At 42.2% G+C, this 27899-nt stretch overlaps 1 protein-coding gene across 1 annotated transcript in view; it reads right to left on the bottom strand.

The window, feature by feature from the left end:
- Nucleotides 1-27899, bottom strand: part of PCNX2 (pecanex 2) — a 300801-nt gene that overhangs the window by 272571 nt on the left and 331 nt on the right. Inside the window, exon 2 of the mRNA XM_047088754.1 lies at nucleotides 331-536. Within this exon, the coding sequence (XP_046944710.1) occupies nucleotides 331-536 (206 nt within the window). The remainder of the gene's footprint in view (nucleotides 1-330; nucleotides 537-27899) is intronic.

Below are 27899 nucleotides of genomic sequence, written 5' to 3'. Positions count from 1 at the left end.
ATTAATAAACACCAGTGTTCTTTTTGAAAATACTCTGGCATGCACTAAGCATTTAAATGGCGAGATAAAAATGCTGAAGTAAAATACTTTGCTCTGTTACGCCTAATGCAAATGAACTGTGGAGCATTGTATAAGGTCATGTTAATAGTTAAACCGTCTTGATTATCAGTATCAATTTTAGGCTTAAGTGTATGGTTCAATAGAAGAAAAATGTACAGATTTGTGTCCGCCTATACTGGTGTATTTTCACGAACAGCTAATAAATGGAAAACATTTTCACCAATGCTGAAACATTTAAATTATGAACTGTCACATCAACAGAAACGTTACCTTTGATTTTTGTGATTAGTCATGTGTTCCTTGTTGGCCTCTTTGTCTTTACTTGGCTTTTCTTTCTTTTTGGAGGGCCTCTGCTGAATTACTTCTCCTTTATCAAACATGAGGTGTAGGCGATAGCTGACCAATTTGATTATGGTGAAGAATATAGTCACTGAACTGCAGTAAAAAAATACAGTGATGGCATTTGGAGGAAAAGCCTAAAGAAGAGAAGAGAAAGAGAAAATGTATCCGTTTGGAGGGTTATCTTTTGTTTTAAATCTGAAAGCACTGTGGGACTACTTATGAAACATACACTGGGCAAGATTTCAAATTTTATTAGTTTTACAACTGTTCCAGCTGCTATCTCTTTATCTTAAAAAATTTTGTTTTTCTTGTTTCTCAGGTACTTATACTAGTGGCACTAATGACCAACATTTCATCTGCAGGCAGGAATCCCACAGAACAGAAGGTGTGTTACAGTGAGACTTTCCATGCTCTACTAGCTAGTTGTTTTCCATAGCCCGATCTGACTGACCTTCCTACGCATCTGCTTGTAGCAAAGGCCAGAGAAAGGCCTGTGAGATGCTGTTTCCTTCAGCAAAACACAGAAAGCCTTGTTGAGAACAGAAGAAAGAAGGAAGGAGAAAGATTAATGTCATGGCCCCTTCCTTCCTTCCCTGCTCTCTTGTTGGGTTAACACCATCAGGCCATGGATTTCCCTAGCGGTGTGATGCAGGCAAGGAGCCACAAAAGGGTAAGAGGGGTATTTACATCAGTGTGAAAGGATCTGGGCATGGAGTTCATGGTGAAGGTCAGTTCAATTCTGTCCAATCCCCTCAAGAAACATAAGGAATCACTGGGATCCATGCAACTGTCCCACCCTGGAGGATCCCCCACATACCTTTCTAGTTCTCTCCCAGGACCATGGACAATTGCAGGTTCTCTAGTCCTTCCCAAACTACGTTCTTATCTTTGGAGGTTGAAATAGATCCTAGAGTGTCTCAAGATGCTACCAAGGACAGCCTCAAGAAACAGCAAGACCCTTTCATCAATGCACCTTGCTGAAGGATCTCAAGAAATCCAGTGATGAGTATAGTCTCTCCTTTGACCTGGAACTGGCTGAGCCTGTAGACAACATGGCCCATCCCAAGTCTGCTCCCAAGTAGCCCCTGAATAACCCCCCCATGGTCCCATGATAGTCCATCATCTAGGTAAGGCCATTTCAAAACAGCATAGCCAACAAAAAGAATAAAGGAAGAGGAAAACTATCACCAACAAGGAAAGCTAAAGTGAAGAATTTTCACCATCACTGACTTGCTTTTACTCCGTGGGAAAAAAAGTCCACAAATAAATATAAATTAATAAATAAGTGAATTAAAGATTAAGTAAAACAAATATAGATGATAGATAGATAGATAGATAGATAGATAGATAGATAGATAGATAGATAAGGGAGACAGGGAAAGTCAGGTTCCCCACCTGGAAGCAGATAGGTTTCACATTTACACATATACCTCCTGATGAGAAGCTGTATGAACCTCAAGCAACATAGAAGTTTAAAAACAGAGAAAGAGTGAAAGGGGCCACTAATGGTCCCCAGCACTTTTTCGTAACATGTCTCTGTATTTCAGGTCTAAAAAATTTAGGCTGAAGCTAGACAGTGAGTTTAAAGAAACTGATAAAGGAAGAATAAAACCCAACAAATGTCCTGAGAATAGATTAGCATACTATCATACACAAATTATATTCAAAAGTGGTTTAAATTATAATGTAACTTGGGCTTCATAGCACTCTGATTAGTAAGGGGCCACAGAAAGAATTCGTGCTCACCAAGTACCCCATGTGGTCTCCTGCATTTCCCAGCCTCCCTTGCAGTCAGGCTAGAGCCATGTGACTACTTTTGACCACTGGACTATGAAGAGAAGTGGCAGGTGTCACTTCTAAGCCTAGACAATTTTGAGCTAGGTGCCTCCCTCATCTCCCTCTTCTCTTTAGCAGGCAATCTCACAGACCGTGTTTTCCAGATGATCCATGTGCAAGATGGCAGATCTTCCTTCTGCTTGGATACCTGGGTGACTCTGGAACAAGGCCCTACCAGACCCGAGACAGACATGTACTAGAAGTGAGAAATAACCCTGTGATTCATTAGACCACTGAGATTACGGGTTCTGCCTGCTGTGGCAGCTTACACTAGGAACCTAATACTGGGGGTTCCATTTCCACCAGAAAGCTTCCATTCAAATTATATTAGAAACAAATGGGGGGAGGTGGAACATCAGGCATTGAGAAGAGAATGCTTAGCAAAGGTGAGAGAGAAAAGACTACATGTGGATATTGGGGAAAATTCATTTGGAAAAAAGTGACTTGCCACAATAAGAAGAGGTATTACTTTTTAGTTTACCTTCGTAAATATGGACTATAGCATTGGCTTGGCAGAGTTGAAGTTAAGAGAAGGCAAGAAATTACAATGAGGTTTAGCATGTAGTTTGCATCCCAGGTGAGAAAAGGCCCTTGTCTCATCCTCTATGAAGGACCACTGACACTTAGTCACATCCCCAAAAAGCCCATAGACGTCACCAGGCCATAGTGAAAGACAGATATTTTACTGAAAATTTCCAGGGAGAGAGAAAAGGTTTTACAATATGCTACAGATGGCACATTCTTCCTCCCAAAATACCCTGCTCTCCTTTAAAATCTCTTCCTTCAGTAGACCCTGCAAACAGAACCTAGAATCCTCCCAAATATCCCCTTTTTAATGCCACATAATCAAGCTCTGTGGGGGCTCCTCCAATTCTACATTTCCAGGGACGCCACTGAAAATCACTTCCTAGGCCATTTTACTGATGACATCATTATGCTCAATCAACAAAAGATCCCCAGCTCCTAGGTAGGATTTTCTGTCCTTACAAGTAAGAACGCAAGGAGAGAAGGAGGGCTTAGGAAGAGATGTGTCATGGATGATCAGTTTTAATTGGCTTTTAATTTATATCAGACTTCCCCCACCTCCCTCCATATTAGGTATATTCAGATTTTGAATAATTTTTTCCTTGTTTCCATGAACTTATCATTTTAACACATTCTAATTACCAATAGGAGGCAATGCTCTTTCAAAATTATATCCTTGGCCAAAGAAAAGCTGTATGTGGTTCTCTGACACGTTATTAAGATAACTAGAGGTATAAGAACGCATTTGGCCAAACTTTTTCTGACAAAATTTCATGAAAAACAACATGCTGTTACCAGCTAAGCAATTACAAGTGTAGTCATTCGCACGGCTCACAAAACTGGATTTCTTGGAATTTGGTGCCATCTAGATGCGTCTGAGTGAACACCCAGACCACTCGCAGTTCCCCCAGATGGAAGCCACTGCTGTTCCTTCAGGTTCATAGCTCAGCCTCTCTCACAGGGTGTACCCACTTTTCTTTTATTGTGGTAAAATATGTGTAATATAAAATTTACCATCTTAACCATTTTTAAGCGTACAGTTCAGTGACATTAAATACATTTACGTTGTTGTACAACCATCACCACCATCTCTGGAACTTCTTCGTCTTCCCAAACTGAAAGTTTATACCCATTAAATAGTAATTCCCCATTTCTCCCTCCCCCAGTCCTGGCAACCAACTTTCTATTTTTGTCTCTATGAATTTGACTCTTTTAGATACCTCATCATTGGAATCATACGGTATTTATCCTTTTGTGACTGGATTATTTCCCCTAGCATAATGTCCTCAGTTCAGCCATGTTGTACCATGGGTCAGAATTTCTTTCCCTTATAAGGCTGAATAATATCGCATTATCTCTCATTACACATTTTGTTTATCCATTCATCTGTAGACGGACACTTGGGTTGTTTACCCTTCAGTTGTGAATAGTGCTGCTCTAAACGTGAGTGTGCAAATATTTCTTCAAGACCCTGCTTGCAATCCCTTTGGACATATATCCAGAAGTGAAATTGCTGGATTATACAGCAATTCTGTTTCATTTTTGGAGGAAACTCCGTGCTGTTTTTATAGTAGCTGTGCCATTTTATACCACTCTGGTTTTTAACTTCAAGATAATGGGTTACTGTTTTCCATTTCTTGAGTAGCCTGGAGAGATCAATAATCTGCTGAGTGAGGACTACCTATAAATCATGCCGGTGTCCAGTGAGAATAAACCACTCTTGAGGGTTTCAGTGTACAGACATAAAGAAGGGCACTCTTGGGGGTTCAGCCTTTTTTAATGTATATCTTATAAAGATTCCTCATTGATCTACTTTCACAAACTAATTTTGAAGAAGGCTTCTGGAAATAATTTTTTTCACCTTAAAAATGAAGAAGCTGAAGCATAGAGTGGGTTATACTTCCAAGGTGACAAGTACATATATCTCCTGTCATCTGAAAGGTACTTATCTAGCTACTTCCATGACCTGACAGAGAACCAAGGACTCAGAAGGAAAACAAAAAGTGTAAATGTCTTCTGGGCAGTCAAAACACATAACTGTTAGAGAGAAACTCCTCTCCACTCCTATGGTTTCCAGGAGAGGAAACACAGCTGACCTCTCTGTGCTTCTAACTCCTTCCTCAGCGATTTCTGACCAGTATTTGGGGGAACGGGAAATGGACATGCCTTCCCTTCTGTCCCAGGGGCCAGCCCTGACCAAGCAGGTGTGGGTTGGGGTGGCCTCTCTCCATACTGCAAGGTCTCCAGCATCAGTCCCAGGTCAGAGAGGCCCAATGCTTTCCAACCACTCCTGACAGGTAGGTGAGGCTCCATAACGCCGCAGCTCACAATTAGGAAGTCTACCTACCTGCAGATACAACACATGTTCAAATAATAGCTTCCTTTGTAATAAAGGTGATCCCTGAACTCCATCTGCTTGACTCCCTGTCTCCCTCAAGTGGCTCAGAAAAAAGGAGGTGCTATTTATTGGGCCATCAAGTCTACGCATAAAGGTTATGACCTTGACTGGAAGGCATCTCACTCAGAGAATGGGTTGGAAGCTTTGTACTCTTACTCTAGGCATATTTGCGTGGCATCTAATAAGTCTAACAAATTTGGTATCCCGGCCCATAACAGAAATTAGAAGGCGGGATAGGAAAGAAGAAGGAGAAGAAGAGAAAGAAGGAGAAGGAAGAGAAGTGGGAGGGGGGAGGCGGGAGGACAGAGGAAGTGGAGGGGGAGGAGGAGGGAATAGAAGTAACCACAATAACGTAGCAAAACATAATAAATGACAGCATAGTGTTGGAAAAGTATAAAAAAAAAACTATGAAAAGGCATGTCACTTGTATGGTCATTTTTTGAGACACAAACATGACTCAGTCATCTCTGGGGACATCACTACAAAAACATAATAAGATATCCAGAAGTACAAAGAAAATGTTCAACGATACTCAATATACTATCAGAGAAGGCAAGGGAATGTAAAACTATGAATGTAGTTAAAGTAAATTGAGTTTTCCCGCTTTAAGGTTAAGCTTCAAGTAATTTAGAAAATGTTTTTACACAGAATCTGTGGCCTAACAAATAAGGCATTAATCTCCCAACCGTAGCATTCGCACTGGTTTTTGCCATTTATATACCATCAAGGAGTGCTTGACAGTCCTGTTGTATGCCAGTATATTCCCTCTGGCTGCAAGGAACTGCCCAGTGTGGGTATTCATGCCATCTGGGGCAGACACAGGCTTCAGAAGCTCCTACTTCATGTTTCCGGAAGCCTAACCAGGGCTCGACTATTAGAAGACCTTAGGTTATTCCCAAAAGACAGGGTGCAGACTGAGGTGTCTTATCTGCTTCAGAGATAAGAGAGATCCCGTCTTGTTCATCCATTTTGTCAAATCAGAAGAGCTTTGTCCATCCGGCCGCCCATTCCTCATTCATTCATTCATTCATTCATTTGATACACAAATGCAGAGTGTTGGGCCGAGGCATTAGTTCCAATGACTTCGTTTGGGTAGGATTTTGGGTCCTATCTAAGGAAACTATAACTCCCTTGGAGGGGAAAATCAGGCCACAAGATGGAGAAGTACAATCATTTCTCTGCATTTAAATACGCAAAGGAGTTGACAGGTTTTCACCTCCTGAATCACAGTCCTTCACCTATTTCGTGAATTTCCATTATGAGAAAACAACAAAAACTCCATTTAAAACTTTCTCAGAAAACCTGGAACTGCGGATTTTGTACAGAAACGGGAATGAGCTCAGCAGTCCTGTGGGTACTGGGCATGCGGTCGAGAAGGCCAGAGGCAGAGACGTGTGAGAAGGCAAGCGAGCCTGTCAAACTCCTGACAGAACATGGAGGGAGCCCTCCCTGTGGTACCCTCAGAAGTAGGCCAGCCTTGCCAATATTTTTAAATGATGAGGTGCGTGGAATCGAGAAATCTGACCGGTTCTCCAAAGACAGCCTTACTCCTATCTCTATCCTTTGGAGGAAGACGAATGGAACATGTTCTCTTAGGCCTATGACTTGACTGCTTTGGGGTCTGCTGTCAGTCTATCAGATCTGCTCTTTGAGCTCCTGGGCCTCTTCCTTTGTGTGTGGCTTTCCTGGGGGAAACACTGGATAGAGAAGTGGCAAAAGTATGGATGGTCAAGGACGTGCTACAGGCAATGATAAGATGGAAAAACAGCCAAAGGTTGCAGAGGTAGATTTGAGGCAGGGGCATGAAAATGGGAATCTGTGTAGGCTGGAATGCTCTGAAAACCACTTAGAAAGCTGGTATCTGCAATTACCTAATCCTCGGTCTCTCTCTCTCCTCTTCTCATAAAGAATATTCATGGTGGGGGCACCTGGCTGGCTCAGTTGATTAAGCGTCCAACTTCGGCTCAGGTCATGATCTCACAGTCCGTGAGTTCGAGCCCTGCGTCGGGCTCTGTGCTGACAGCTCAGAGCCTGGAGCCTGCTTCAGATTCTGTGTCTCCCTCTCTCTCTGACCCTCCCCCGTTCATGCTCTGTCTCTGTCTCAAAAATAAATAAACGTTAAAAAAAAGAATATTCGTGGTGGACCGCTTAATCAATGAATGCCTAGTACAGTCAAGAAATCTAGATACATGTTGTCTTTTCCATTTCAGATGGTCACAGTAAGAAGTAACATTTCATTTACATGTTTAATGTTCACTGACCTCAACAGGATGAACCAATCAGTAAACTCATTGAAGGCAAAGTGATGTCAATCTCAACGCAATGATAATCTCAACCGGGAATCCGTACCGATATTGAGTGTGGATCTCATTGAATATCAATGTCATTGTTTCCTAACAGAAAGAAATGTGTGATTTTGAATTTAAAATGAGAATTTAGGGGCATCTGGCTCAGTCCGTTAAGCGTCTGACTCTTGATTTGGGTTCAGGTCCGGATCTCACAGTTTGTGGGATTGGGCACCACCCCAGGCTCTGTGATGTCAGTGTGGACTGGGATTCTCTCTCCCTTCCTCTCTTCTCCTCCTTCTATCTAGAGATAGATAGATGCATTCTCTCTCTCAAAATAAATAAACATTTAAAATTAAAATAAGAATTTAATAATGTGAAAGTTTACAAAATGTAAACTATAACTGATCAATTCTATATTTGATACATAAATCTAAACTTGTACCTTCATTGTTCATAAGGAATTTTAAGTACCCTCAAGACCCAAATGATAGGAAAAATGTTTAGTGTCATGAAATTTCAAGTGTGTTTCAGTTAATATTTAAATGCAATGAATCAAAATATTACATTTCTTCATTCTTAAGCAATATTCTTCAAAATCAACTATATGAAAAGATTACAATCAGTCATTGCACAATATGTTCAGCATGTCTGGCCCCCACTCCTTAAATGCTACTGTGACATTTAATTGAAATGCCACTGTGATAATGTCATTGAGATGGACCTCAAAATGCTCCTTACAAAAACTGCCAATGCTTCTTGGGGGCAGTTATCTCTCCCAGTCTAGAAGAAGTGGACCTACTTAACAATAATATAAGGAGTAGACAATATCACACTGCAGTGAAGGCCACTAGAGTCACGGACATCACCCACTGATATTATATAATGATCAACCTCCTTCTTTTAGCCTAGAGTTTCTCAACCCCAGTGCTATTGACATCTTGGGCTGAGTACTTCTCTGTTGTGGGAGTTGTCCTGTGCACCGCAGAAGGTAGAGGCATCCCTGGCCCCGGTTCCAGGAGCAAATCCTCCAGTGTGAAAACCAAAATTGTCTCCAGACATTGCCAAATGTCCCAGGAGGGGTTGCAGACTTGGTCTGCTCGCTGAAAACCACTACTTAGCCCCATAAATATATATGTGATTACCTTGCACCAAACACAGAGATAGAAACCTAGTCCCTATGCTCACAGAGTTCAAAGTCGAGATAGAGGAGGAGACAGGTACAAGGTGGAGCGCCCAGTGCTGTAACTCTGGCCCACTGCAGTGCACCTGGCCCAAGAGGCGGGGGTGAGAAGCTGGGGAGAACATTCCAGGGCAAGCTGCTCTCTATGAGAACTGGGAAGGATACTGAGGAAGGACAGGTACAAGGCAGCCCACGTGAAACCACAGAGCCTTCCAGGAAGAGACACATGGCACACTCCGGGGGGGCACAGCGGTACCACAGGAAGGGTCTCACACGCCACAGGCTTAGGGATTCGATCTTCACCATGAAGAAAGGGCGAAGAAGGCTGTGTAAGTGTGGAAGGGAAAAGCTGGTGTCTGCACTCCACAAGGTCACCAGTGTGCACGGGAGTCTGGACGGAGCGGTGAGGAGACCGGAAAGGGGCTGACCTACTTCAGGGCTGTTGTGGAGCTTAATGAAACCATCCATGTGGATGCCTGCTGTCCCGCATAAACTGTGATTTTTTTCCACAAAATCACCTCAAAAACCTGTAAAGTATGATATAAAGTACAACTTATGGCCCCTGCTCTCCTATGTCAGCATGAGAAACTCCAAAGACGCCTCTCGAAGAAACATCTGAGACGACCAGCATCGATGGCAGGATTCTCAGAATAAATGAATAATCCTGCAAGGGGACGACTACTGGGAAGGAGCTACCATATGGTAAGTTGCTACATTTTTTTTATCTTAAAAAGTTATTATTTATAGAAAACAGTATGGCAGTTCCTCCAAAAGTTAAAAATAGAATAACCATATGATCCAGCAATTCTATTTCCACCCAAAAAAGAAAAAAATGAAAGCAAGGTCTCAAAGAGATATTTGCTCATCCATGTTCCCAGCAGCATTATTCACAATAAGGAGACGTGGAAGGAACCCAAGTGCCTGTAGAAAGATGAATAAACAAAATGTGGCCCATTTATACAGTGAAATAGTATTCGGCCTTTAAAATGGTAGGAAATTTTGATACACGCTGCAACCCAGATGAATCTAGGGGACATTATGCTAAGGGAAATAAGCAATCACACACACACACACACACACACACACACACACACACACAAGTACTGTGTGATTATGCTTACATGACACAGGAATCAAATTCACAGAAAGGGAAAGTAACATGGCGCTTACCAGGCACTCAGGAGAGGAGGGATCCGGGGAGACTTTGTTCAACGAATACAGAGTTCCAGGTTTGCAAGACGAAAACTGCTCTGGAGATTCATTGCACAACCACATGAATATACTCAACACTACTGAAACCCGACTCTCAAAAATGATTAAGGTGGTAAAGGTTTTAAGTTATGTGCGTTTCACCGCAACTTTTAAAAGTAATTATTATTTTATAGCACTTGAGATTAAGCACAGCATTTTCCACCTGGGAAATATGAACACATAGGTCCCTCTGCCTGAAAATAGAGGCTCAGCAGGACCAGTCCCTCAGAACGCTCTCCGATTCTCCCAGATTTCCTCAAGGTCAAATTACATCCACTCAAGTGTCTGTTGCCCAGAGTAAGCGACAGCTCGAAGCCCCGCAGAGTTAGCTGGGCCAGAAGAGCGACCATGCTGCCACCTCTTATTCACTTAGCTCCTCACAAGGACGTGCTGGAGACACACGGTGCCAGTGCTGTGCTTGGCACCGGGGAGGGAGCCGAGAACCAAACACGCACACGTCTGTCTGTCTTCAAGGAGCTTTTGTTCTAGCATAGCCTAATGACAACTAGTTACAAAATTAATTAACTTATTTATTTTTGCCCAACAAGGGGACCTAACGTAGTCTGGAGTGCCAGGGAATAATCCTGCGTGAAACTGGCATTTCAGTTGAGCACTGAAGAATGAACTAGAGGTAACTTGGAGAGGCGAGCGGGGAGATGTGAGGCCATGGGAACAGGTGCAAAAGCTATAAAGCGGCCTCAGAGATGTGAAGAAGCCAGTGCAGCTGGCTGCCCTGGGGAGGGGCTGGTGGAGAAAGGATTGAGATGAACATGGAAATACAGAAAGAGCGGGAGGACACTGCCTGCTGCAGGGCCCTTTCAGACCTGCCGCATCCCTGCTGGGAGGCCCCTGGGGGCTGGCTTGCTCATCTCCCCTCTCTACTCCCCAGCTTCCTTTCCCAAGCCCCATTTTTACCACATCACTGCCCTATGCAGCTCTCTCCAGCACTTGGTGGATTCATTCCAAACCTTTTCACATCAGGGCCCTCTTGGGCCTGCAGCTTCTTGATCATTGCATAACAAGGGTATGCTGTGGGGCCCTCCACTGAAGGCAAAACCCCAAACCAACCTGGCCTCAAAGAGTAAACTGTCAAGGCAGTAAGATGAGATGATCACACCAGGGTGGTGTACAGATAATACAGAATGGCGCACAACTGAAGGTCTCACTCAGATAAACTGTCCTACCTGAGCATGAGGTTGTCCAGTTAGAGAAGGTGGAGAAATCACAGAGAATGGGAGCTGTCATTAGGAGGCCTCACAGGGAAGTTGGGCTTCGAGCATGATGCCAGAAAGATCACATGGGACCCGGAGTGGGAATCTAGGGAATCTAGGGAATCTAGGAATCTAGGGAATCTAGGGAATCTAGGGAATCTAGGAATCTAGAGAATCTAGGGAATGGTGGGTGCCGGGCATGTGCCATTAGCACAGACACAACAGGCAAAGCCATCAGAGTAGCTTGGCTCTCAAGGGAAAGAGAAGACAATGAAATGCAGAGATAGACTGTTGAGAAGGCCCACATTGCAGAAGAAAGGGGGAAATGAAGCCAAGCACAGAACACTGAGAAGCAGTGAATGACAAATGCAGGATGAGGAAAGCCAGAATACACCTTTCTCTGCAACATCACTGGTTATGTTTACCGTTCTTTATTGATCAGTTGCTGAGTAAATGGTTTAGGGTACACCGTGTGTTAAGCACTCTGATTTCCAAATCAGCTTATTATTTGTGCCACTCATAGAAGGTTATCTCACTTTTATGGACTCTCCTTTCCGGTAATTGTAAACTCCTTGAATGCAAGGGCTGAGTCCACTCTTTGCACATCCTGCAGTGCCTGACCCACAGTCAGCACTGTGCGCTTTCTTGGCTTCAGCAGTTATGTCAGGCCCTGGTCTCCCTCATTTTCAAGGCTCCCAAACAATGGCAAGGACAAACTGTGCTTTCCTCAGGAGCTGACAAAGCCAAGTGCAGGGAGAAGTCGCAAGAAGTAGCTGACTCATGGCAAGGTTGGGGTTTCCACCCTGGGCTGCTTGACAAGGTATTCCTGAGATGACAAGTATGGGAGGTGTGGAGGGAGAAAGGATACCATGGCAGAGACGGCACATCAAGGAAACCAGCACCTCGACAGGCAGTTTGCTACCATGATGGGAAGGGGGACATGGTCCCCAATCTCATGAGTCAGTGAGGAAAGGTCTTCAAGAATTGTGCCTGATGGTGGGAATACAGGGTGACTTCTGCAAGAGGAAGTGGAGATTTCTAAGAAGTGAAGGTTTTCTGACAACCAAGAGATATGAGTAGACATTCATCTCTTTTTCAGAGTCAGCTCTCCTCCAATCCTTTGCAGTTTGGGCACGTGGACGCCCTCCACTCTCTTCCATTCTGGAGCCAACCACAGTCCACTCACAGGTCTGGGAGCAAGTCTTGCTAACACAGCAGCTACTCCAGGGAATAGAGACTAGCCCTTTCGGCATCCAGGATAGATCCCATATTCTGACATTAATGTCTGGTCCTCCTATAGGATGCATCCCACTCCTAAATGCACATCAATATATTGTGATCTATCTCATGGGTGCTCAAATTGGCCCATCTTTGACCAGCACCTACAAGTTTGCCCCCACATCCTTTTAACATAACTCTAGTATTCCTCAATAGCTTCTTTGACTTTAGAATCCTCTTCTACATTTTCTGGCCCAGACCGGGGATGTGTCATTTCTCCAAAGAGTGCTTGTTCCTTTTAGAAGGAAATGGCATTTAGAGACCAGAATGTGAACATGAGATTCGCACATTCTTCTTGGGTTATCATTGCTTCTAGGTGTTTTAATAGAGCTAAAAAAAATGTATTTTTTTAAGAAAAAAATAAATCATGACTTCAGATGGGTATTTACAATTCATATGAAAGATTACAAGGTTCTATGTAACTTTTGTGATTTGATTTATATGTTTTCTCTTATTGTCAAAATCTTGAGTCCTAAAAATATTAACAGGATCTCTTATTTTATTTACCCATATAAATATAAAATTTCAAAATAATAATATAACATTTTATTGAGGGCATTAAGATAACTGAATTCAATTTAAGATTTCTTTGTGGTTCCTTTATCTCTAGGCTATACCCCAGTAGGCCTAGAAGCTCTGTGTTTAAAGTCATTTGAAATATTTTTTTAGTATGCCGCCAAACTATGAAACAAGTTCATTTCTTATTTCCAGCTCTGTTGCCTTCACCCCATTCTTTACCTATATATTACCCCATTCTTTACCATTCTTTCCCCATATATTACTTTTTAAAAATGTATCCTTTCATTGTGTCTTCTTGAAACATTAGCAACTGGATATATGCTTTATTTTTCCTTCCTCCCTTTTAGTCTATACATAGATTCTGCTTTTTTTCGACAATAGTAGGTCCTCAAGATTATTCTTATAGTAGCCTACTTCCTCATCCACTTTTTTTATAAGTCCATGGAACTCTGCTATGTGGATGCCCATAGTTCCATCAACCAGCTCCCTATCAATGAAGATCTGTTTCTAGTCTTTTGCTGTAACAAACAGTGCTTCAGTGACACATGTATGGAGTCCATACATGCCTCCAAATTTTTAAGAAGGGCTATTTATTTAAAGTACATTAGGTGTTACCTTTTACATCTCTGCTACCTAGATATGCCAAAGTCACATTATTTTAATATGCACTTCTTGGATTCTTAATAAAATAACCATTCACATGTTTATTGGATATATGTATGGATGATGTATATTTCTTTGTGTCAGCTTTCTATTTATGTCACTTTTCAAGGTGTTTATATTTTTTTATTTATTCTTACTTATTCATAAGAGCCATGTGAAGATGATAAGTCCCATGAGGACAGGAGCCAGGTCTGAGCTCCTGACTTGTTCTCCATTATATTCCCAACACCCAGCCTGCTATCCAGCCAACACTCAAAACTATCAGCGAATAAATGAATACTTATGATAGTAATGTATGTTTACATGCTTTAAATTTTTCTCAATTTCACAATTTGCAACTTGGGGAAGTTATGTAGCCTGTGTAAATCTCAGTTTTTTCTGTGAAATGGGTATAATAATTCCTAACAGGATTGTTAATTGTTTTATTTATTTATTTATTTATTTTTAATTTTTTTTTCAACGTTTATTTATTTTTGGGACAGAGAGAGACAGAGCATGAATGGGGGAGGGGCAGAGAGAGAGGGAGACACAGAATCGGAAGCAGGCTCCAGGCTCTGAGCCATCAGCCCAGAGCCTGACGCGGGGCTCGAACTCACGGACCGCGAGATCGTGACCTGGCTGAAGTCGGACGCTTAACCGACTGTGCCACCCAGGCGCCCCATTAATTGTTTTATTTAGTACATTTTCTGAAATGTAATAAGCACTCAAATGTTAGTGTCACTTATTATCATCAACCTCATCTACACATCATTTCATATTTTACCACGAAATAAAAACTTCAGGTTTGGTGTTTTGAGATGGAGCTAACGGCAACAGAGCAAATGTTTTTATTGCCTGCATCGAGCATCAGGAGTGTTCATCATAACACATAATAAGGAAAAAATAATTATGATATAAGCCAAGGCAGTTGTTTTCTTGGAAAACTATTTGTGTCAGGGATGGCTCAGGGATAATTCTCATATTCAGGGATTTTTATTCTTCCCTAATTATTTAGTATCTAGTTGTAGTCTTGAAAGGAAGAAGATGTTCTCAAGAGTGAGGAAGGCCAGTGGCAAATGAGCATCGGTTCTCTTGATTTCCTTTTGAAATGGCAAAGATTCGGAGGAAGGAATTAAAACACACACATGAGCCAATATAAAAAAGTACAAGGTCACTCACAATCCAAAACTTCTATATTTGCTCTCTATATGTAAGATCACTCAGTATCAATAAATGAGGTAAAATCATTTTATTTGATCCAATGGTATTTTTAAAGTGCAAGTATCCCATGATGCAGAAAAAAGTTTGTAATTATTCCACAAATGCCACGAAAATACATAATTGCCACATAAATAATAAAAGAAATGTCATCTTAGAAACAACAGCAATTCGAACTTTAAGGAAATCCAATATAGAGAGTAACACCTCGGTTTTCAAACTCCATTTTTAATGACCTGGATCCTGGCCCCAACATTGCGGTGAGTCCATTGAACTGGGCCTGGCCTCAAACTGTATCAGCACAACCAAAACTGTGTCTTTTCTCACCAAGTTAGATGGCATCGGGGGAAAAAGCAGTCTGATCATCCCCTGTGCACGAAGCACCACACCAGGGACCAAGGGGAATTCAAATCGCATCCCCACCCTCAAGATTCTTGCAAAGTTGGTGGAAGGATAAGCTTTCCCTGAATCCAAACCTCTCTCCAGATACTGTGCCATTTCTCTGCTTCCTGAATGGAAGAGCCATCTTTACCAGCTGTCTTCATTCTTTCACCTCCCATTGCCTCTTAAACCCACAGCAACCTGGCTTCGACGCTCCAGCACTCCACTGAAAATGATCTCGTCAGTGTCTCAAAAAGTAAACATTTAATGCAAGACGCTCTCCAGCCTTTTCCTTGCCTCACTCATACTACCTCTTTGCCCTATGTCTGTGTGTAGAGCTCCTTAGACTTCACCTTCCGATATGTAATAAGCACCCAAATGTTAGTTTCACTTGTCATCACCATCAGCATCCTCTATGCATCATTCATCAATACCGCGGAATAGTAAATTCAGATATGGTATTTTGAGAAGAAGCAAAAAACAACAGGGCAAATGTTTTTATTGCCTGCATAGTCAGGTAAAGAGTTGGAGATCAAATCTTTGCTCCTTCTACACATTCTCTCTTGGAGTTCTCACTCAGTCCCTTGACAGTAAATATAATCTCTACATGGAGGATTTTCAAATCCTTATCTCTAACTACTCTTGATCCCTTAAGCTCCCCACACCCATATCCAACTATCAATTGAACATCTCCACTTTTACATCTGAAAGGAAACTCCAAATTAACACATCTAAACCTAGATGTGTGGTTTCCCAACCCTTTCCACCACCTGTACTCTCCTACCTTTCCCATCTTAGGCAATGGTACCTCATGCACCTGGGCTCAAACTAGATAACCAGGTGCCAAGTTTGATTCGTCCCTCATCCTCACTCCTCCACCCCCCAAGCCAACTTACCACTAAATCTTATCAAAATACATTCACATTTCTCCATCTTAATGCTGCCACCATCTCTTGGCTGGACTACTAAAACAGCCTCTGAACCTCCCCTCTGTTCCTGCTCTTTCTCTAATCCACTTCCCACTCAATAGCCAGGGAAAATTTTTAATAAAGAAAAACAATGTATCTTTTACATGTGTTTTCTGAACCATGTCAATGTTTTGTACTTCCAAAAATTATTAAATCAACAAGGACGAAGGGGGAAAAAAACAGAATTACGTACCCACAGATGGACCGAAATGTATATGGAACTCACGGAATAACCACAAAAACAAATCAGAAAATAAAAACAAAGAATGAATCCTGTACAAATATTGAATCATTATGTTGTACACCTAAAACTAATATAATTTTAAACCTCAATTAAAAAATTTTTTTTCAAAGAATTAATCCAAGTAACTTTAGAACACAATACACTCACAGCACATTATTGGTGTATTCTTTAAAAAATAATAATAATAGGGGCGCCTGGGTGGTTCAGTAGGTTAAGCGTCCGACTTCGGCTCAGGTCATGATCTCACGGTTTGTGAGTTCGAGCCCCATGTGGGGCTCTGTGCTGACAGCTTAGAGCCTGGAGCCTGCTTCGGATTCTGTGTCTCCCTCTCTCTCTGCCCCTTCCCCGCTTGTGCTCTGTCTCTCAAAAATAAATAAATGTAAAAAAATAATAATAAATTAAAAAAATAAAAAAAATAATAATAACTAAAAGAATCTTGAACTTTACTAAAAGATTTTGTTTGGTGGTGGTATAGGAGTAGTACTTCCTGTGTATATTTCAAGGCTGAAAAAATGATAGTTTGGCAACCAGAACTCTCCTTGTGGGAAAAAGTAGATACAAATATGGAAGGAGTAAAGGAGAGTTAGAATCCTTTGATTTGGACCAGATTAAAACTTTCAGAATAAACTCTCAATAGATGGGTGGATGGATGGATGGATAGACAGACAGATAACTAAGCTCTCCCAGCTCTGTCTACAGGAAGGACCCAGAGCAAAGACAATCCAGGAGTAATGAGCACAACGACTGTTGCCTTAAATCTTGCTTCCCGAAGCCATTCCCTACTAAAAGGATCCAGTCTCCTTAGAAAAAATGGCTGCTTTTTTCAGGGCTGGGTTGGGAAAGTATAAGCTAAGCCTGACTACCGTGGTGGTCCAGAGAGCAAGAAAGTACTCAAAACCTGCTGGGGACACAGCCAAAGGATTAAAGAACTGCTCAAAGAGGGTCTTACTTGCCAAATTTTGTGTAGTTTGAATATCAATAAGAATGATCATAGGAATAGATTCTAACCCATTGAACTAAAAAACATGAATCTAGGTGCACTAACCAGCACCACAAAACTACAGAGGCAGGGGAAAAAGGGAAAGGTTTTCTTTACAGAAGAATACCAATAAATAGAAAATCACTATTTTGCATCCACCATTGCAATAATTGTTTTAGGCAAGAATTAATTTACGTTACTATCATTAAGTGACAGTTTTGGGGGAACACAGTACTATATACAGCCTCTAGGTTTCCCCTCACAGGTAACTTATTAAATACAAAGGGGAAAATAGGTACCTTTATAATAGAGAAATGTAGGCGATACCACCCTAACCAGTGACCACACTTAACAGCCCCGACAGTGGGGGGGATGATATCACAAGCGAGCCTACAATGTTATTCAGGACAAGGATGCGTTACTTATGCAGATTTCATGCCAAAGTAAGCATAATCACACATCTAATCTCGAGAAATGATCCAAAATATCTAAATTAAGGAACATTCTGCAAAACAACTTTCAATGCCACCAAAGAAAACAAAAGGGCTGGAAGAACTCCTTCTGGAACAAAGTGCAATTATGAGACGTGAAAACTAGAAGCAATGTATGATCCTTGATTAAATTTTGGTCCCAGAAAAACAAAACAGAAATCCCTAGTTATGTAGGGCACCACTGGGAACACAGGAGACTGGATCGGAATTATACGTTAGATAACAGCATTACAGCAATAAAACTTCTTTTGCATGCGTTAACTGTGTGGGAGAATGTCCTTTGCCTTAAGACATACCAGCTGATGTTTTTAGGAAGAAAAGGTCTCGATGCCTGCAACTTATTCTGAAATGATACAGCAGAACCAAAACTATATAAACATATAAAGAGAGCGATGAAGCCAATGTCGGAAAATATTCAGAACTGGTGAATCTAAGTGAAGGGTAAATATTTTCATTCACTATTTCTGCAACTTTTTTATGCACAAGAAATTTTTCAAAAATAAAAATTGGGTAATAAAAAAATCATATCCATTTGACCCAAAACACACACACACACACACACACACACACACACACACACACCCCAAACCAAACAAACAAAACAAAAAACCCAGCATCCATGTGTCTCACTGTACTGAGAATTATACACTCAAACTCCTCATGGTCTACCCATTTTTGCTTGGCTAACTCTTTAGGCATTTGTCAAATCTCAGATCAGAAGTCATTTCCTCGGGGAAGCCCTCCCTAAATACCAAAGTCAGGATAGGGTCTCCCATCTTTACTATATATAACATCTTGTACTTGCCATATAATAACAATTGTCATTGTTCTATTTATGTCTATTAACATTTATCTGCTAACTTCATGAGGAGAAATACCAATCTATCTTCTGCCTGTTGTTTTCCCCAAATCCATCAGAACCCTGGCACTTAGTTTGCCATCATAGACATAAGTGCTGCCCAACAAGTATGTCCAATTCCTTCCTGGACACATGATACAACTGCTCTTTCCTCTCCCTCTGGAGTTGGGTGTGGCCATGCAACTTGCCCTGACCAAGAAATCTGAGTGCGCAAGTATTTGCCATTTCCAGGAAGGAGCTTCAAAAGCTACCGCCTGACCCTCACTCTCTCTCCCTCCATCACGGTGACTGGCAATAATCAGCCAGGGTGAGCAGACCCCCAGCCAACCCAAAATGGAGGTTCTATTAGCCTAGGTGCCTACATGCTTCCAACGAGCAGGACCCCCAGCTAACCATGTCCCCCACCCCCTACTGATCATGTTGGACATATAACGCGAATAAAAAGCAAACTCGATAAAGCCAAAGAGATTTTAAGGTTATTTATTACATCGGCACAAACTAGCACATCCTGATGAGTGCACATGTGTTCAAATACTCAATGAAACTTAATACAAATAGCCAAATACTTGCATTAGGTTAAAGATCATATGAAAACCTAAGTATTCTTCCTAAGGGACAGGTTGAACAAATTACCCTTTACTCAAACTATGTAAACATTAAAAATAATGATGCAGCTTTTTTGTACCAATCTCCAAGATGTTCCATGAAGTGGGAAAACAAGAATACGTACACACAAATGACTGCATTATGTATACAACAAAATATTCATTTGGAAGTGTTGACCAAAAAGCCAAGATAGAAGAGAAATTAAGATTCCAACCAATTTCTGGGTCAATCTAGAAACTTCTAAATGGGTCGTGAAAATGAATGAGAGGACTCCAAAATCTCTCCCTCAAAATGAGGGTGCAATACAATCTGGAATGAGAGGATTTGTGAAGATATTTGGAGGGAACATTGGTATTCCGTGAGTCCTGTATCTCTGCCTGCCATAATCAAGACAGAAAGGCTTCAGTGGGACCACTCAGAGACTTAGTGTGGGTCCCCCACAATCTGGGTGGGGGAGTGGGAAGCACAGTAGACTGGTGTCTGACTCCTTCCCAGAAGAGCTAAAAGATGAGAGACCAGTTGGCTCGCTGCTCTGATCAGGGACGAGGGGGATGTTCCTACGCTTGAGGTTGGCCTTCCCTCCCAGAGTCTGTTGGGAGAGGGCCTAGGAGAAATCATAGGAGGCTATGATTTCGAGCCTGCAAGAGTTTGCTTTAGATAACGTCCAAAAGGGCTGCCAGCGTAGAAAGGCCCTGCAGAAGTCACTGGGGTGGACTTCCCATTCTGAGAAACTGTGGAGGCGGGACAGAGATGAGGCAGCTCTCCTCGTGGAACTGCAAGGGACAAAATACCGGCACGGAGAACAGGGTCTGTGAAGGACATGGGGAAGGGCCTCGCCAGAGAGGTTCAGCTGGGGACACGTGCATCCTTGTCCCAGAGCCGGCCTACCACTGTGCCAGTCAACAAAGAGCTTTCCTGCTCATCGAGACTAAAGACATCAGAAACATCGACCAACACGTGAGGGAGGAGTAGTGGGAAACAGCCCTCCTTCCTTGTACCCATTCCTGCCCGTAGAAATGACTGAGTGGTTGAAGCTTTGATTATCATACAGAACTGGACATTCTGAAATCTCAGTCAAGTCTGTGTCAAACTTTTATTTATTTATTTATTTTTTAATTTTTTTTTCAACGTTTATTTGTTTTTGGGACAGAGAGAGACAGAGCATGAACGGGGGAGGGGCAGAGAGAGAGGGAGACACAGAATCGGAAACAGGCTCCAGGCTCCGAGCCATCAGCCCAGAGCCCGACGCGGGGCTCGAACTCCCGGACCGCGAGATCGTGACCTGGCTGAAGTCGGACGCTTAACCGACTGCGCCACCCAGGCGCCCCAAGCTTTTATTTTTTATTAGTTGGACTTTTATTACTTGCGAGCTGAAATCCCGGGGATTGCAACTGCTTTTATCTAGGAGTAGAGAACAAACCCTCTAGAGAACAAACCAAATGGGCAACAGAGGACAAAGAAGGCTGCTTTATGATTCAGACCAGTATCCCTCACACCAAATCTCCACCCGCCTGCATATAAAATATCCTCCGAACAACACACGAGAGACTGTGTGTGATGGTAGCCTCTCGAATGACGTAGTAGAGACGTAGTAGAGTCCAGGGAAAATAACTTTTCGTGAGATGGTCTTTTGCACATTTTCGGTGTTTGTGTCTCTTCATGCCAACGTGCAGGACATACATGTCCATGTTGTGAAACAACGGCTGGGAGGTAAGAGTACAGACTGTTGGGACTCTCACTCTGGTTAGGTCACAACTGGCCACACATCCTCATGCATGTTAACCACCTTCTCTGTGCCAATGCCATCAACTGTAACAGGGGAATCATGGCAGCACCTCTCTGGGTTGTGAGGACAAGATGGCGGAGGGCAGGCAAAGCTCTCACAAGAGGGCCCACCTTAGATGTGGTTGGTGAGCGTTGGCTGTTGCTACTGCCTATTCCGATAGTATATAATAATAATATAATAAATGTTACAGGGGAAAGATTCAAAAGAAAACAAGGGAGAGGAGACAGGGGGGGTTCAGTCAGTTAAGCACCTGACTTCGGCTCAGGTCATGATCTTGTGGTTTGCAGATTCAAGCCCTGCATCAGGCTCTGTGCTGACAGCTCAGAGCCTGGAGCCTGTTTCAGATTCTGTGTCTCCCTCTTTCCCTGCCCCTTCCCTGCTTGTGTCCTCTCTCTCTCTCTCTCTCTCTCTCTCTCTCTCTCAAAAATAAATAAACATTAAACAAACAAACAAAAAAAAGAAAATAAGGGGAAAATCTGAGTACCATTAAGAACTAGCCCATTTTTTTTCTTCTATAAGATGTGGGAAAGACAAATGGGAATATGGTTGGGCAATACTTAAAAGTAACCATCTGAGGAACCAAGAGGTTAAAATCAGGAGAACAGCAGTCACTTGACAAGCATAAACTTCCCTACACATAAATAAATAAATAACACCAAGGGCATTAAAGTATTAGACATTACAATTGGAAAAAAAATATCTGAGGACAGTGGCATCCAAATATAACTAGGTACTAATTGGGAGAAATCTCAAAAAGCTCTCAGGGAAGTGGAGGTGGGCTGGGAGACATAAATTTAACCACCAGAAAATTAGTCATGAACTTGAAATACTAGAACAGAAAGAAAGGGGGGGAAAGCACTATTTTTGGAGGCTGCTCCAGAGGCCGACATCCCAGGACCAGGCAGATGCTGGTCCTTTTGCCACAGAGACAAAACACAACCCGCCCACAACATCCATGTGTCTGAGTGGCAGAAGGCCAGGATGAGTAGGAGGAATTTTGCAGAAGGTGTCAATCATCACTCAGGAGAGACTGAAGGTGACTGCCCTGAGCTACCCCAGGGATGGAGGGGCATCCCTAGTCCAAGGGCTTACGCCAGGAAAACAAAGCCCTCATGGAGCCAGGAAGCCAAGACCTTTGCACACATAGTCCAAACAGCCGTTGGGAACAGCACGATTTTGAAGACAACTGCATGGGATGGCGTTGAGCCCAAATCCAGAAGGCTTGGGTCTGCACTTCTGTGGAGGCCCAGGGCCAGGAAAGAATGCCTTTAAGCATCCATCCGCAAGATTTGGCTGCCTCACCTTGAACCCCAATCTGTTTCAGGCAGGTGAGGGCAGGAAGCAGGTGAGGGCAGGAGGCAGGTGAGGGCAGAAGGAAGGAAGTTCAGACATGCCAGTAAGTTATGGGAACGCACAGAGGTTCATGCATCTCAATGTGTGAATGAATACGCCCCCGGAGGTAAAAGCACCAAAACAGAAAGTATGGTCCATGTGATCCAACAGCAAAGAAAGCCTTTCTTTCAGAGACATCTAATATGAACGCTAGGACTGACCATGAGAGGGAACCTTTGAGAACAGCAGCCGGTGAAGTAGCCCAGCAAAGTAACAACAACCAAGCCAACGCGGCCAGGCCTGCTGTGTCAGGCTGGGCAAGCTGCATCTTGCACAAGGGCCTCCAGCTGACAGGACCCAATGGGGGCCGGAGTCTAGTCCCCAAGTCCTGAGCCAGGAAGAGGTGGCTTTTTGAACACACCATCTTCCCATAATTCATGCAAAGGCGTTTGATACGCTAGAAGTGGGAGTGGAAGGAGGGATACAAAGAAATAGAAAACCCAGGGAAAACTAATTATGTATCCAAATGGGCAAGTGGCTACAGACTACAATAGGAGAGTCCCCCACCAGGTGTAACAAGACCCCCTAGCAGGCATGGTTTGCTGACTTGCTACCTAGTGCGATACTAGCACATGATAGGTAATCCCATTTATTTCGTTTTGTTTTGTTTTTAATTTTTCTCCTGCCTCTTTTATTTCCCAATGTATGTTTTCATTGATCTCTTAAGAGTTCTTGGGGCTGGAATGGAGAACAATAGCCTCAGGCAATGCATGGTCTGACCTTTGCAGAGGTCTTTCCTTCTGCCTTTCCTGGTTGCATTGGGTCAGATTCCCATGAGTGAGCAGCACAGTCACAGAAGAATCTCGACTATAACTACTTATTGAGAGGAAGCCACGGAAGTGGGTGGTAGGGAGAATATCGGACTTGGAGTTCTACCACCTATGAGCCTAGAGGTCTTGGGTAAATCATTTTATTTTTTTTTTATTTTAATTTTATTTTTTAAAATTTACATCCAAATTAGTTAGCCTCTAGGGCAACAATGATTTCAGGAGTAGATTAGTGCCCCTTACCCATTTAGCCCATCCCCCTCCCACACCCCCTCCAGTAACCCTCTGTTTGGTCTCCATATTTATAAGTCTCTTATGTTTTGTCCCCCTCCTTGTTTTTATATTATTTTTGTTTCCCTTCCCTTATGGTCATCCGTTTTGTCTCTTAAAGTCCTCATATGAGTGAAGTCATGTGATTTTTGTCTTTCTCTGACTAATTTCACTTAGCTTAACACCCTCCAGTTCCATCCACGTGGTTGCAAATGGCAAGATTTCATTCTTTTTGACTGCCGAGTAATACTCCACTGTGTGTGTGTGTGTGTGTGTGTGTGTGTGTATACATCACATCTTCTTTATCCATTCATCCATCGATGGACATTTGGGCTCTTTCCATACTTTGACTATTGTTGATAGTGCTGCTAGAAACATGGGGGTGCATGTGTCCCTTCGAAACAGCACACCTGTATCACGTGGATAAATGCCTAGTCATGCAATTGCTGGGTCGTAGGGTCGTTCTATTTTTAGTTTTTTGAGGAACCTCCATACTGCTTTCCAGAGTGGCTGCACCAGCTTGCATTCCCAGGTAAGTAATCCCACTGGATAATCATAGCAATTAGAAATGAAGTGGTTCCTACCAAAGAAAGTCTCTAACACTAAATTAAAAAGCAGAACTGGAAACAGCAAGTCTGGCAAAAAGAAAAGGAAAGGGAACATAAAGCTATAGTCCTAAAATAAAAGACAGGCTTTCGGTGTGAAAATCATACACAATGTTGCCCTCCAACGGATCTTAAAGAATATCAAGTTTCCAACCCATTTTTTCCACTCTTCAACTCTTGTTCTACTCACGTTGGTCCTACCACCACCAGGATAATCAGAAGGCCACTTTTTGAGGGCCTACTGCTTCAGGGAGTTCAGATGCTCTCCTGTGTAGCAGATGTGGCCGCACAGTGTTGTGGAAAGGCCAAGGACTGGGATACAACAGGACCTCAGCGAAAATTCTGAATTTTACCACCTATAGTCTATATGGCCTTAGGCAGGTAACCTAGTCCCCTCTGGATTTCAGTTGCTGAATCTATCAAATGAAACCCATACTCCCCCTATTACAGAGGCTGAAACTGAGGCTTGGAGAAGCGAAGTGACTTGCACACACACAATTCGTAGGGGGTAGAGCAGGGATGCCTTTGGACACTAGCCTAGTGTCGCCAGAACAGGGTCAGCATCACGCCTAGGGTATTCCTGTTCTAACGCTTCACATGAATGTCCGTCTGTTATCTCACAAGAATAAGCACAAGCCCCCGTGTAGTAAATGACAGTTTAAATATCTCTAATGACAAATGCATCTTTCAGTTGGTCCGAAAGAAAATCAGATCGGTAATAAATCAAAGTAAAGCTCTTTCCAAATTATCCAAAGTGGCTTCGTGTTTATAGTTGTGCATTTTTTAGCATTTCCCAAAAAGATGTGAATAACTTATAAATGCTAATAAATAATCTACTTTCCACATTATCAACCAGGCCTCAGGAAACTCTAGGGCTCAGAGATAAGTTTGCCTCAATAATTAATAATAAAGTTTTAATTTACATACTCAAAGCCCCTATCAAATTGAAAGGTATGGATTCTCCCTACAGTAGAACTATCTTGGTTAAACATGTTTAAACTCAAACTGCAAAAATCAGGAAAGTTCAGGGCCCCTTAAATAACAGAACTTCAAATAAGCCCCTGCTATCAGTGAGCAGTCAGGTAGTTTTTTTGGACTAAGTTCCCGTAAGCGGAAAAAACTGAAAAAGATGTTAGCAACCCCAGGCAGCCCTGAAGCTCAGAAGAATATATTTAAACCTCAAGACTTAGTAGCACAGAACCCTCTGCTGAGGAAGGAGGGTCTTTTATTGCTAAGGTCACATTCAGAGACCAGAAGACCAGAGAAACAAAGGGATAACCTGCATTTTTTTAAAAGATAGGATACATTTAAAAAGTAGCAGGACAACAAATGCATTCACATAAAATTATTCTATAATAGGTCAAAGCACACTGGCAAAAAGATACAAAAATTTTGGTATAACTGGTCTGATCCAAAAAATCCAATATAAGAGTAAAATGATTTAAGGTATCAGTTTTTTACTTCCTAAACTCTTGAGATCTAGCCAAAAAAAAAATTATTTTAAAATAGCATTAAAGAGGAACTTAATTAAGGGCAATTTCCTATTTACAAATACCAGTTAGAATCAAGCTACTCAAGAAAGCATAATTAGATAGAAATTAAAGATTCTGATCACAGGCACACATCAAATCTTATAAGGAGTTATGTAAAAATGAGCCCACATACCTAAAAAAAAATCTATAGAAATATGCATTACATGTAAATGTGGTTGTTGCTGAGGAGTGGAATTAGAGGTGAAATATATATTGCTTTAATTTTCAGAAATACTGAAAATATACAGTGAGGTAGACAATATAATGTTGGATGGAACAGAAAGATACAGGTTGATTTTATTGCCACAAGTTTATTATACATGAGATCACGGTTAACCAAATGCAGGACACTTTGCTAGATGCACTGTGAAAAAGCAAGATGAATCGACAAAATCAAAACCCATGATCTAGAAGCAGAGGTACATGTTCCAGCAACTAAGTGCAAAGCAGAATTCAAACTGTGCTATTGTACCAACAGTAAATTCAGAATGGGGTAAAGGCAAGAGAGAAGAGAAGTTAATTCTAGCTGAATGGAAATCAGGGAAACTGAGACAGAGAAGGATGGAGAGATTATGGAAAGTAAATGATGAGAAAAGGGCAGGGGGAGGGGGAGGAAGCCCAGCTCATATTGAACAGTCACTATGTGCCAGGTACTGAGAAGCACTTTCATTCATTCATTCAATCAACCCTCATATTTGCCCTATAAGGGGGGTACTATTATCCTTGCTTTACACACCAGAAAGCTCGAGCTTGCTCAAGCTCACAGAGCTGGTAAGCACAAGAACCCAGATTGAACCCAAGTTTGTGTTCCTCATCACCCAGCTACGCTGCCCCTCCAGGCAAAGAGAAAACATCAAGACCTACGGGCCAGGGAAAAACGATGAACAAGGTCACAGAAGAAGAAGGAACCTTAACATGTTGAAGGGCATCCATGGATCAGCCTCTGCATCTCAATGCCTTTTATACAAAAATTTACTTGCTTTTCCTGAGACATGATCATTATCACATCCATTTTAAGGCTGAGAAGCTAAGGTTTAGATAGGTTAAACATCACGCCAAGCAGCTACTCTGCAGCAAAACAGAAATTTAAAACAGGCCTGTGTCCATTCCTGGGTCAAGCCAGACAGATGGATGGCTGTATGTGCAGTGTCTCATTTAAGCCCCTGAACAACACCGTCCATCTGGTAGTATTTTCTCATTTTACAGCTAAGAAAATGAAAAATAAGATAATGTAAGCGACTTCCCCAAGGTCATAGTACTGGTAAGAGGTGGACCCAAAATTTAACTCAGGGAGCCTGATTTCAGAGTTAGAATTCTGACCCTCTGGATAAACCGCCAGAAAGAGGAAAACAGGAACCAGATCATGGACAGCCTCTAATGTTGAACTTGGAATTCATCAGCTGTGCAAACTCACTGAAAATTTTTGCAGGGGAGAAGATGATTAAATTTCATTTTAGGAATAAAGTCTTTCAACAGAGCTATCAAAATTAGATCCTTGGCACAGAACATTGAATAAGACATGGAACTCTTTATCTGTACAGTTTCTCTTCAGATTGAAACATTGTTTCAATTAGGTATATTTAATTTACCCAAGAAGGTCATGATGTAGTTATTCTGCAGGCGCTCAATTACGGTAACCTATTAAAGTGGCAAGCCCCAACTAGGTACTGTAATGCTTAGCATAAACTACATTAGATTTACCCAGTAATATATCTTCCTATAGATTTCTTTACATAATGGTGTGGAAATCGAAAGTTGAGTACTTGATCATTGAACCTGCCTTCTCAAAGCAAAACGGGAAAGGAGGGGAGGGGGATTAGAAGATCAACAACTGAAATAGGTTTGTTTTTAACATTTCATTTTGCATTTTGGCCATCATGCCCAGCTAACCAGCCAGAAGGCCTAGGATTTTCCACCTACAAAACAGGTTCAACATCCCCCAGCCACAAGCAGAGTCTGACTCATCCTGACAGTCAGCATCAATTCTTAATGAGTCCCAGAGCCCCCAAAGTCCTTTCGACTTCTTTTCCTGCCGAGTCCCTGTCCCCCTTTCCCTGTACTTCCTCTGTCCCCAAATCCCGAGGGCCGTCCTCATTCCACCTTTTCTCTTTTCAATTGAGGTATAACTGACGTACAATGCTATATTAGTTCGTGGTGTATAACAGAGCGATTCGACATCTGTATACATTGCGAAACCGTCACCGCGGCAAGTCCAGTTACCGTCTGTCACCTTACAAAGTTAATACAATATTACCGACTGTGTTCCCCACG

The sequence above is a fragment of the Lynx rufus genome, unplaced genomic scaffold (genome assembly GCF_022079265.1).
Source record: "Lynx rufus isolate CCGP_SWC_20201006 ecotype Redwood Valley unplaced genomic scaffold, mLynRuf1.p SCAF_25, whole genome shotgun sequence".
NCBI lineage: Eukaryota > Metazoa > Chordata > Mammalia > Carnivora > Felidae > Lynx > Lynx rufus.
Note: the sequence above shows the minus strand (reverse complement) of the source record. Positions and strands in the feature narration are given on the sequence as shown.